The sequence below is a fragment of the Triturus cristatus genome, chromosome 5_2, assembly GCF_964204655.1.
Source record: "Triturus cristatus chromosome 5_2, aTriCri1.1, whole genome shotgun sequence".
Taxonomy (NCBI): Eukaryota; Metazoa; Chordata; class Amphibia; order Caudata; family Salamandridae; genus Triturus; species Triturus cristatus.
Genome location: NC_140588.1, coordinates 804,258,838 through 804,271,822, shown reverse-complemented (window position 1 = coordinate 804,271,822; position 12,985 = coordinate 804,258,838). Strand labels below are relative to the sequence as shown.

Below are 12,985 nucleotides of genomic sequence, written 5' to 3'. Positions count from 1 at the left end.
CCAGCCTCCCGGTACTCCTTCCTTTCGCGTGCTGCTTAATGGTCTGAACTGGAGTTCCCCGGAGGAAGCCTGACCTGCACTGTTTGTCTTTATGCCTCGCCTTTTGTTTTTTTTTTTTTTTTTTTTAGTTTTTTGTGTTTGTTGGACTTAAGTCTCCTGTTCCTTTAGAACTATCCGGAGTCAATACGGGGCCGAGCCCCGGGAACCGACTGCAGCTTTGATAAATGTATATTTTATTCTGTACTTAGCGGCCGGCCCTGGTGGTTGTAGGCCCGTGCTTGTAATCGAATTATTGTTCAATAAAAACTTTTAAAAACAAAAAAAAAAAAAAAAAAAAGATTGAACAAAATGAGAACTATCCGGTTTGGGTCATGCTGCTGACTTTGCTGAAACAATGTAGGCAGAGTACCACATTGTCTTTATTTTTACTCTAAATTTTACATACTAATCGGCGAACAGGTGATCTGTATTTAATGTGCGATGTGTTCCTTCTTGATTTTGCCTGCATCAGCAGAAAAATTGCGTTGGTGGCGGGGAGACAAGCCTGTGAAAATACAGGGCACTGTGGTTAAATGTCTGTGGACTTTGTTTTAAACAGTTCTGGGAAACCTAAATTACCATTTTAAAAAAATCTCCCGAATACATCTAAATTACATTTAAAAAAATCTCCAAAATAGATGAAAATCTACAAAATAGATGAATTAAAGCTGCCTGATTAAATGCAAAAACATGATTCATTTGCTTCAGCATTCTGCCTTCAGTTCTTCCACTGTGAGAGAGTGGACACGTTTCTCAGGCTCAGCAAAGCAAAGTTTTTAATCAACGCCTCCATTTTGCCTCCATCTAATTAAACAACACTATTGGAATTAGCATGTAGATATTCCCTTTACTAGAAATAAGTTTCATACCGATGTGGCACTCCTTGTTTTATAACCTATCCTCCTGAATTACTGAACCTGGGAAAGCAAAAGGGGCCTAAGGTGCAAGGGCCTAGGACTCAGAGGGGTGATGCCTAAGTTTGCGCTGACGCCTGTGAACATTTGCACGTTTTGCCTGAATTCAGTTGTACCGCAGTCTACCCTACAACAGTGGGTCATTGAGGATGGGAATTGGGAAAGAGAGTAGAAGGAAGAGGAGACAAGAGGAATAAGTGGGAGAAGGAATGAAATCAAGTAATAGGGTGAAAGGAAGGAGGAACAAGGGTAAAGGAGGGAGCAATGAGAGAGCATTAACCATGATAGGAATTAAGTAAAGTATCTTAGGTGATCATGGAGAAATGGTAGGGAAAAGAACGGAACACAATGGAATGAGAGGGGAGATTATATTTAGAACATGGGTTAGAAAAAAGGAGAGACAAGGAGGATAAGAACTGCAAGGATAAGAGAGCAGAGGAAAAAGAGGAAAATCAAATGGTAAAAAAGGTTTAAGAATGGAGAATTTGACATCTGAGTAAAAAGCGTAGAAGGCAGGATTAGGAAAAAGAGTAGCAAGGGAAAGAAAGGTAACTGGGAGAATGCCCTTCTTTCTGGGAAAGAACACGTTTAAAAAAAACCCATGATAAACAGCTAGATGGAAGATTATTGAATCTGGCTGAAAGTACTTGAACAGGAGTGAATGTGAAGAAGGGACATCTCATAGATAGGAAATGTGTTTAATAGCCAAAGTAGTGCAGTCAGAACATCCTATAATATCGGAGCTAAACTTGCAGTTGAGGGAGATGGTGGTCTTGTTGTAACTGGTGCTCCTCAGTGAGACACTAGATGCCACCCCCAGTGTATTTATTAAAATGCAAACAGAAAATAAGATGCATAGTTTCTAACGCATGGTAATCAGAATAATGGTAATGAAATTGTTCAAAAATGTCAAATTCATACTATGAAATTCTCATTGTACAAGTTCATGACATTTAAGACAACAGCCAACACATGTTTCGCCAAAGTGTAAAACCGCTTCCTCAGGGCTCTTTCTCTCAATTTGGAAAAGTTACTCTTTCCATCTATTTATCACATATTGTGTTCCAAATTAAAAATATCAATGTATCTTGTTAGGACGGTTTATTCTGTTTTATTTATTCATGAAGTGTTTTTCTTGCCCAGCATTTAGTACAATACCTCTTTCTTCCCAATGCATGCACCAGATTTACCTCACTTGGTACTGCCTGTGCATATTCTCTTCCAAATAGAAGCAGTCTCTACTGTATCATACCTGTAATATAGCATGAGTTCCTTCCGACCTGCAGCATGCCAGCTGTTTGGTGGTTTACCCCACCTACTTGCATCGTAGCTTGCAGACTGTACAGTTGTACATGACCTGTGTGGCTACCCAAGGCCATCTCAGCCTACTGCCTGTGCAAGTGCATTCTTGCCTGTCCTTGATCCGCCTCTTTCCTTTCCATAGCTTAACACAGAGTCAATTAAAGCTGTCTCTAGGCCAGACTTAGATAAGAAACACAGATGTGCCTGTAGTGTTGGAAGCCTGTCCACGTGTCTACCGAGCCCATAGCTTTTTCTGATATCCTTGGAAACAGTCATTATCTTCACAAGGATCACAACGCAGTACATGGTTTTTCCTAGACTGTAAAACAAGCAATCCCCTCTTGCCAACAAGACCTGTTCTACCATTGGTTGGTTTGATGGTCTGTGGTTAGTAGGGGTTTTGCATGGCCCCAGCTCGAAACCCTCACAGTGCAAACTCAATGAGCACAGCGCGCCCTTTCCACGTCTGATAATGAGCTCACTGGTGTGATGAACATGGAGGATTTTCCTTGCTTGGCACAAATGTGTGCATAGGCCGTGTGATTATAATATATGATGGTGCACTGTTTGTTTTTTTAACCTGCGAGGGCTTTATCTTAGAAATACTGTGATAAAACTGTTTGGTCAAACTCTTACAATGTCCTTCACATGCATCTTTGTCCTCTCATCAAAGCTCCTCCATCCATCCGTATATCCATCCATTTAAATGGGATTACTCTCAGTAGTCCCCTCCAGGTTCTTTTGAGATTCAAAAGGCTGCGCACACGCGATGCACATGTAAAGCACATGCCTTTCACAAAGTGTCCTACAAGTTATCACACAAGGAATTGTCACATAAGTAGCGTGCCCTTGAGGACAACCTATGCTTCACGTTCACGGTTAAGCTAAATGGTTGGTAGGGTCTGTAACTATTTGCTGCTGATACAATGGAAGTGGAATATGCCAATTATTAACTCCTCAAAGTAAATGGACATACGGATCTGCTAATCTGCTTCACATAACATTCAGAATACTTGAAAAGAACTTTAAAGAATATGCATCCGTAAACTCTCTCCTGTGTTAAACATTCAAAATGATACTGGGACTTCATGGGGAGATGCTCTTCAAGGATGGTGAGCTGTGGCACTAGTCTTCCACAGGCCTCCCTTGTGAGGTGTTTTTAGATACATTATTGTTCATTCTGACTACTGAGACATGGTTAGATAAGTCCTTGTTGGCCTCAGATTCCTCAAAATTAAATGCAGGTTTTATTCTGCTTTATTACATCAAAAGCCATTTTTGTTGGCTCTTAGGGCTCAGTGCACTTTACCAGCGCTAACCAGTGCTAAAGTGCTTGCGCTCTTTCCTTTAAACATGGTCAAACTGGCAAATTTAATTTACTCGTAAGTCCCTAAAAATGTGGTACTACATGTACCCAGGGACTGTAAATTAAATGCTGCTAGTGGGTCTGCAACACTTATTGTGCCACCTACATAAGTAGCCTATTCAAACATGTGTCAAGGCCAGGGCCTGTCATTGCAGTCTGCCTGTGCAGTTGTAAAACTGCCATTTTGACCTGGCAAAAGGAACCTTTTGCCAGGCCTAAAAATATGCCCTTTTACTACATATGTCAGCAGGATGTCACCACTAGCGCAAGCCCTTTCCATAAGGCAGGGTGCAGTATGCAGAGTATTTAAATAGTTTGGCATATGCTTTTAAATTTGATGTGTCCCGGTATAGGCGAGGCTGAATTAGGTAATCATTTACTATGCTTTAAAAGTTAATACAATCTAGTATGTAATGTAAAATGTGTTGAAAAATGCTTTGTTTTGGCCTTTCTGTCTCCCAAATTTTCTTGGGGAGGGGGGACAAGTTCAACCCCCCTAAACTCCCCCTAGTAGTGGTTGCTCACTGCGCTTTCTCGCTACACACCATGTGGGGGCTGGTCTCACTTTTATTTCTCTCTGATTTACTACTCGTGCCTATTTTTGGTGCTCTCTGAAAGAATGTCTATGGGTACATATGACTGGGTGGGTAACCTGGTGCTCTTGAAGGTCATCATCTACTATTTACTGTGGTTTGAAAGTTGATACAATTGAATATGTAATGAAAAATGTGCTGTAAAATTCACCATTTTGATCGGTTGTTTTCCAAAATTTTCTTTGGGGGGAGAACCCCCCCAAACCCCCCTATTAGCGGTCGGGCTCGCTCGCTGCGCTCGCTCGCTACGCGCTGGAGGGGGGCTGGTCTGCCAAATTTGACGGGGGCTGGTCTGCCAAATTTTGCCAGGGCTGATTTCAGTTCCCAGTCCGGCCCTGTATACCGGGGACTCCCATCTCTACGACGGGGAATGATACAAGCAATGGGAATCTATGAAAGTTAACAATACTGGAGAACCAAAGTTACAGGTAAGTAACTTGTTTTCTTCTGGTGCATTCAATGCTGCACTGAGGCGAATGGCACCACCTACAAGTGTGCAGGGGTTCTACTCAAGAAATATTTCCGGATCCAGTCTGACTCCTGGGCATAATTCTAATGTAAGGAATCTGCAGATAGATAGTCTCTACCAGATAATGCGTTACCGTAGACAAGTAACATTATTGCATTTATCTCTCAGCAGCATTATCCATTGCCTCTGCATTTGTAAACATATCCATCTCTCTCACTGTACTGGTCCCACACTCAAGCCACTGTATCTGTTTATCAGTGTATCCCTAACTCTTCCAGTCTCTCTTCTGGGTGATCAGGGGGTCTCAGACGTCACATAATCAATCTCCATGAAATACCTGAATTCAGAACTGCACGAAAATTGCCCTTCTCTGGTACAGCCACTACAGTCTGGACCTCTTTGACCCTCCAATCTCAGTACCGTAATCTGCTTTGAATCTTCTGTAACCAGTAGGCTTGCCTTTTCAGACAATTGTAAGATCCTGCAGGTTTACTGGATTCAATTCAAATATGCAATTGTTCATGACATTCTAAGTTTGTTAAATGTCACCAACTACAAGCAATACTAGTTGCATTATTCTGCTTTAAATATCAGGCACACTCGCACCAAAAGGTCCAGGTGTGAAACAGATAAATAAATAAAAGAGGCCCTCATAAAAACATTCCATATTGTATAGAGTGGGATGTGAGGTAGAGGCAGGGAGCCCATCTAGATGAGCCTATTAATTGTCCATTTGAAAAGAATATATTAACGTTTTTATTTTCATAACTTGTGGAACCTTTTTTGTGTCTTAGGCCATGAATCATAGCATCCCTGTTCTTCTCTGCAGTCTAGAAGCAGCCAAAGTAGAAACCTGAGCATGCAATCTGCATAGTACAAAAACGAATAATGGTGGTTCAAGTGTAAAGATATGCGTTGAGCTTTTTGTAGCATTATGGAACATACGTTTGTTATAATGGAATGATTTGTCAGATGAATGAGTGCTTAATATTCGTGTACACCAAAGATTTAAGATTAATTGCAAAATAAATCGACCTATACATAAAAAATATTTCGTGCATGCACTTATTGATTTTTTTGTTTCATTTTTCTACTTTTCGTTTGTCTGCATGTCACTTAATGAAGATTGAATATTGACACAACCTTTTATAAAATGACTTCCCTTAATTAAATGCAAATCGCATTTCATGGTGTAATTCGCCTTGACAAATTATGCATTCATCTTTTTTCTCTTCCATTTCTTTACATGCTCCTTTAGAGAATGTCTTATATCTTAAAGGTAAGAGTTTAACTTATTGTGGCATAACAGTTTTCTTGCATATTGCCGTTTTTTGTATAATTGTTTTTCACTTTGCTTTATGTTCTTGTCTGTTTATTTGTAATTATTATTTTGTTAAACGTACTGTTAACTAGTGTTGCATGCAGTGACAGGTGTACCAGTGATAACATATAAGCCTCTATTTCCTTTGCAGAATTGCCAGCTCTTTAAAGCCTTTCTCAGCACCAATCAGGTGGTGGCTTCCAAAACATTTTATAACTACTGCACATAGAGCCATCCAACATTGCTCAGGTTTTCCTCAAAGAAATATCATTGACATATCTGACATGATCAGCTGGGTCTTCCCTTCACTTTCAGCTTACAGGTTCACCAATTTTGAAAGTACCGATTAACTTAAACATGCATTTTCAGTAAAATTAGTGTCATGTTCTTTTTCTAATAGCTCTCCTCCCATGTTATCCTTTCTTTGCTATGTCTTTAATGCGTCCGGTATATTGCAACTAATGCCAATGATCCTCAACATCTGGCAGCCCACCTGCAAGATTTAGATTACAATCTCCTTTAGCCCTAAAAAAGCATTTTGAAACACCCAGGCTAGTGATGAAGGTAGCTTAAGTTCGGCAAAGACATGTTTCTTGATTCTAAAAACTAGAGAAAAATAAACTTTCAAAATATGAATTGAAGAAAATCCATGCCTAACAAACAACCCTTTCAGTTTGGCTCGTTACACATATTCACTTCCAAATCCATGGTCATTGCCTGACTACTAAAGGCTATTTGACTGTCAGTTATTGTTTGAAATAGACCCTTAGCCAGACTCATTCTTTCAGGTTCCAGTTTTTTAAGGTTTTTCAAAAAAGATTACATTTGAGGTTCTATTGGACGTTAATTTACTCTTCCTTATTTGGTAATATCCGTTTTAAATCTATGCTGATGGTCTCCTCAAAATTCTGTATTTTAGAAAATTTAATTTATGCAGGGTTTGGTATGTGTAAGGTAAGTTTTATAGAACAGATGTCGAGAAGGGAATTTGAACTTCTACTTTTGATGTCCCAATGAGCGCAGACATTTTTTTTAATTTTTTTTTTTTTATTGTTTTGCTGTTGTGGTTTTCAAAGTTCAATTTTATTGCCAATCAAAGAAAATTGAAATGTCCAGTCCTACTCTACTAAATGATGTAACATCAATGGAAGTTAACTAAAACCTAAAGGAATTGGATCACACACAGCACATGAGCAGGTCTTGACTAGGCCTGGGTTACAGTTCCGCTCGCGGAAATTGCAATAATTTGACATTTTCGCGTTCCGCGGAGAGCGCGAAAATGTAAAAATTTCCGCAATCCGCATTTTACCGGAAATCTTTTGCTTGCTCGCGCTGTAAAATAATAAATTCTCGCGTGCGCGCGATCGCCATACCTGAATCCCCGCGTTCGCCGACAAGTTTTCCCGATCCGGTCGCGTTCTCCACGAGATGTTGGATTGTTGGTAGCAATTCGCGCCCACAGTAATGTCATTCGCCGCGCGATCACGTCTTTCTTCTCGCGATCATGCACCGCGAGACAAGTGAAAACAAGATGGCCACGCCCGCGAGCAACTGCATGGGTAAGTTGGCGAGCCGCGACCACGCAGAAAATACCGCGAACGGGCGGGAAAAAAACTTCCGCATCTTCGCGATATTTCCACGTGTTTGCGGAGATTTTTAACATTTTCGCGATAATTTGCGAAAGTGAATTTTGCAAAGTCTGCCCACCCCTAGTCTTGACTTTGCTTGTACTGAGAGATGTCATTACCCCAAATATCTGCCTAGAAACCACATAGTCAGCTTTCCAATTATTAACATTTTGTATTTTTTCTGTTCCTGTATTAACAGTTTTTGCATGTAATTGCAATATGTGTAACTATTACTAACTATCAACATCCTGCTGTCCAACATATTTATCGAAATACTGTTTTTCTAGTTTTTACTAGGTATATATAAATATTAAGTTATCATTCGGGTAAAGTTCTGTATTTGAGTTCTTTATCTAAACTATATGTCAGTCACTTTAGATGAACACATTGAGCTGGATCACCCGTTATGCTTTACTGCATATTCATTGGGCTCTCTGCATCAAGTATTTCATGAGAATATGGGATCAGGAATCCAGCCTTCAGTTCTTTGTAGTCCACTGACATGGCAACATTATGAAGCATTTTTGGAATTCCAGCTTCTGTTTGTCACTATGGTAGCCAGGCATCCTTAATGGGCATGCCATTTAATGGTTCTCGCTTTTTTTGGCAGAAAAGCAAATCAAGCCCTGGGGCCACAGCATGCTCCTTGGGTCTGCCCATCCTCTCTTTAGACAATTCCACCAAAAATGTTACCCCTTCAGTAATTATGGCAGGGGTTTTCAGTTTCACAAACACCATACCCCTTGTCTAGCCCAGCAGACCTTCTAGCCTTTTCATTGCTGAGGTCGAGTTTCACAAAGACAAAGCCCAGGGCATCAGGAACAAAGTGCAGCTCAGTCTCCTGCTTCTCTGGTAACAGCAGTCGCTTTAGTTTGGCCTTTTTGCACACAGCCACCCTATTGGAGGCAGGGTACGTTATTTCCTCCGAGAGTGGCAAGCTATTACTTATGACATGTGAGACCTTCAAAATGTACATCAGGGCTGCGCCTGACCATTTATTTCCACCCCACCACACCACACCTTGTACCAAAATCAGGGCTGCTGATGGAGCACCAGCTGTCCATCTTGTAGAAGGAAATGTATGCCTTTTTGGCCAAAGGAGGCCACAGAGAGGGGTTCAGCATCGGAAGTAGGAGCTGGGTTTTACTCATGCTACTTCCTGCTGCTAAAGAAGGACAAAGGCTTTTGTCCAATTTCATAACTTGCCCCTCTCAACACCTTCCTGCGGAAGGACAAATTTAAGATGCTCATTGTAGCCCAAGTGCTGTCTGGCCGTGATTCCTGAGGCTGGATGGTGGTGTTAAAATTGCAGGACACTTATTTCCATATCCCTGTCTCACAGGCCCAGATGTGCTAGCTGCAGTTCTCATTGGACCAGGAGTATTTTCAGTTTGCAGTGCTCCCTTTTGGCCTCACAAGTACCCTCCGGGGTTTCACAATATCATGGTGGTGGTCGCAGCACACCTTCAGAGGTTGAGGGGTACCAGTTTTCAACTATCTCAATGACTGGCTGTTGAAAGCGGCTCCCCCAGGTAGTTGCCTACCATCTCCAGACGACGGCAAACCTCCTCATATCCTTGGGGTTCACTATCAACAAATAAACGTTCCTTTTCATCAGAGCTATTATGAATGCAATATGGTTGCGGGTTATGCTACTGATGTTTCAGCGTCTGTCCTGAATCTCTGTGCGGGTGACTCTGAGGCCGTTGGGATTGTTAGCCTCCTGCATCCTGCTGGTGATACATGCCAGATGACAGATGCAGGCTCTGCATAACGATCTGAAGCCACAGTGGGCACAGTATAGGAAAGTAGGATCTGGTCTGAACAATGGTGACCTGACAGATTAAAACCTGCACCACTGCCAAAAAAGGCAGTAAAGAATTTAGGATTTTGGATCGACAGTGAGCTGTCATTTGATGCTCAATCCAAGGCCTTAGCAGGATCCTGTTTTGGTCTCCTTAGAGGGCTGAAACCTTTCGCCAAACTATTCTCCAGGCCACAATTTTATCGAGGCTGGACTACGGTAACTCTCTGTACTTAGGCGCTAATAAATCTTGCATTGTTCGCCTCCAAAGAATTCAGAATGCTGCAGCTCGTGCCCTGCTAGTACTTCCTAAATCATGTTCGGTTGCGAACCTTCTGCCCAAGTTTCATTGGCTGCCGATAGCGAAGAGAAGTCATTTTAAGTCTCTGTGTGTGGCTCATAAAATCTTGACACGAGAAGGACCGCCGATTCTAGCAGATCTGCTGGCTTACTATGTACCAAATCGCCCCCTGCATTCGGCTAGCTCTGGTTCGGTCTGTATTCCCCGTTTTCAGAGAACGAGAGCTGGTGGTCGTTCTTTCAGGGTTCAGGCAGCGCACCTTTGGAACTCCCTCCCAACCTCAATTAGAGGACTTCAGAACCATTTGGCATTTCTAAAGGCGTTAAAGACCTGGCTTTTCCCAGCGTAGGCTACTCTTTATGTCTCCGAGTGGTTCATTAGCTCTTGCTTAGGTAGCGCTGGGACGCCCCGTCACTGGGGCAGCTATGCGCTGTATAAATCCGAATAAGAATAATAATTCTGGCATAGATACCCCCACTTTTTTCTTGGTGTCAGTGTGTTTTGACTGTAGGTATTTGGGATCCTGTTAACCAGGACCCCAGTGGCAGTGCTCTTTCCTTTAAATTCCATGATAAGTGCTTTGTACACCACACAATTGACATAATGGGGTACCATTATAAGCCCCTACTATATGGCACTGAGGTACCCAAGGCATTGGTACACCAGGGGTCTCCCATGGGCTGCAGCATGCATTGTCACCCATAGGAGTCCTTGCGAACTGTGTCTGCAGAGCTGCCATTGCAGTCTGCGTGAAATGGTGCTTGCACCTTTCACTTTGGATATAAGATTTCCCTTATACCCCTGTCACTGCACTTCTAACCTATAAGTCACCCTTAAGGTAGGTCCTTCAGTCCAATAGGCAGAGTGCATGGTTCTACGTGTGTGGGTACCCCTGCATGAGCCAGGGTACTCCTACAAATTCCAGACTCCATTTTCTGGGCTTTGTAAGTGTGGGATAGCCATTTAAAGGTATGTAGTGGGCGCTTGCAAGTCAAGATGTCCAACTACGTATTGGCTGCTCCGAACCTGGTCATGTTTGCTGCACCAATTCCAGTGTTAGTTTCCTGATACAATGTACTGAGGAGCTCTTTAAAGGACCCCCCCAATACATAGCTGTGTAGCCTTACAGGGTTTGACTGTTAGCCCGTGCTGCTGCCAACCCTAGACAGTGTTCTACCCCCTGCTGATGAGCTTCACTTGGGCAGGGGAAGCTAAACAAAGGATTTCCCGCGAAGGAGAGGCGTGACCACCTCTCCTTTAGAATTAGGTAGGGTGGGGGCGCTTCTGAGCGCCACCAGAATGCATTGAAGGGCACATTTGGTGCCCTCTGTGCAATAACCAGTTTTGCCCAGCGAAACTACGCTAAGGACAGGAAAGTGTCCACTTCCTGCCCAGCTCCACCCTAGGGAGGTTCCCAGAGGTCCTTCAGGTGGCCACTTGATTCTGCCATGTTGAATCTTGGACCCTGGGAGCATCTGACTGTCTATGCCAGCTGAGTAGTGTCCTTGACCCCCTCTGATAGGCGGTTCACCACAGAGGAGGTCCTTCTCCTGAGGGTAGGTCCTTAGATTCGTCCTGACAAAAAAACTTCAAGATCCGACTGCCTGTCATCTGAAGACTGCCCAAAGACTCTTCTGTTGGTGGACACTGGAACTCTGCTGTTCTTCGAGCCAGGACCAAAGACAAGATTGCTTTGGCGGAAAGATTCCTGCTGCATCTTCGTCCCTGTGCTTCTTCAAGTTATGCAACTCCATGGCCGTGCATCCTCCGAGTCACCAAGGACTCAGTCTGCATCCCATGCCAGAAGGAATCTCCCTTGAAGTGAAGTAGTCACTTTCCTGAATCCTATGACGAAGACTTGTTTGCTGATCCTGTTGTCCCACAGACATCGCCAGGCTATGCAACACAAGTGGTGGTTTTTTGGTTCTCTCGAGGCCTGACCAGTCTTCCCTGCAAGTGGGGTAACGGTAATCCCTCTCCAGCCGCCATGAACCACCTCCCTGTGCACCATGTCTGTTTGCCGTTGCCAAGGCTTGTTGGCTGTCTTCTCAAAAGATCTTCAAGCTCCAAGAATCCCCAGCTTCCAGCATCAGCTAGCTCCAAGTACGACATCCTGCCTGCATCCTCTGTGTTGTGGGCCTTCATCTCCTGGGGGCTGATAAAGCTTCCTGGTGACTCCCTGTGCTTGCTTCAAGGGGGTCCTCGAGGGAGCTCCATCGATTGCTGCTGGCTCTCCTGCGTGGTGAGTGCCAGCCCTGACTTACCCTTGCTGGGTTAGTGCCACAGACCTTGCTGGTCTGCAACACAGCATGTTACCGGCGTTGTTTGCATCAGCCAAGGCTTGTCGGTGGTCCTGTCGGCCACTGACTCTCATGCACTCATCGACCGACGTAGGTCAGCTTGTGGAGGGCTCCTGGGATCCAGCATCATCACCTGGGCTCCACAGCTGCTGCTTCATCCTCACCGTGCTACAGAAAGAACCAAAGACAAGGGCTGGTATTGGGTTCCTGTGCCTCCTGGTCACCTCCAGGTGGTTTGGACTCTGTTCCCTCTGCTCTCAGGTTCTTCTCATCTGATTCCATGTCCTGGTTTCACTAGTCTGGTCCGCGAGACGCTGTAGCTGTTGAACTTCAACTCACCTCCATTGGCGTCTAAGGGCGGTTCCAACACCACTTCATCCCTATGCACTTGGGCTTCCTGGTATAGGTATCCTGGTTCCTGGTGTATCCACGGGTGGTGCGGCTCTCCAACCTTCCTTGATCCAAGTGGCTCCTTCAGGGTCCTTTGGGAAGGGTCGTAGAATTGTAAAATTCCAACCGAGACTTACCCTGTGTTACCCTAAAGATTATTTGCCCGGTGTAATCATTCTGCACCCAGGCGCCTTGGGGTACCTAACTACTCACCTTGGGTGGTTCCGTGTTTCCCCTGGGGTCCTCCATCCTTGGGTACTAGTTTTGGTGCTTACCTCACATCCCGCTATTTTTGTATTTGGGTTTGCTCCCCGGATGGGCCCTATGTGTTTTACTATGCTCCTTACATATTTCTATAGTATTTCTTTTGTGTTATTGATATCTCTGGGTAGGAGAAATACCAAGTTAGTGTCTAGTGTGTACTAATAAATACAAAGTATTTTTATACTTACCTGGTGTGGTTCTTTCTTGTGTGAAAAGCTTTCTGATTGGCTATAGCGCTAAATGCACTTGCTTTACATCCTCCTGGATAAGCCTTAGCTGCACTCCACAGCTACC

General features: G+C 43.6%; 1 protein-coding gene across 2 annotated transcripts in view; it reads left to right on the top strand.

Annotated features, from left to right (window-relative positions):
* Positions 1-12,985, top strand: part of ARHGEF6 (Rac/Cdc42 guanine nucleotide exchange factor 6) — a 712,936-nt gene that overhangs the window by 524,925 nt on the left and 175,026 nt on the right. For both annotated transcript variants that reach the window (XM_085607964.1, XM_085607965.1), the window contains exon 17: positions 5,942-5,962. In XM_085607964.1, coding sequence (XP_085464090.1) covers positions 5,942-5,962 — 21 coding nt within the window. The remainder of the gene's footprint in view (positions 1-5,941; positions 5,963-12,985) is intronic.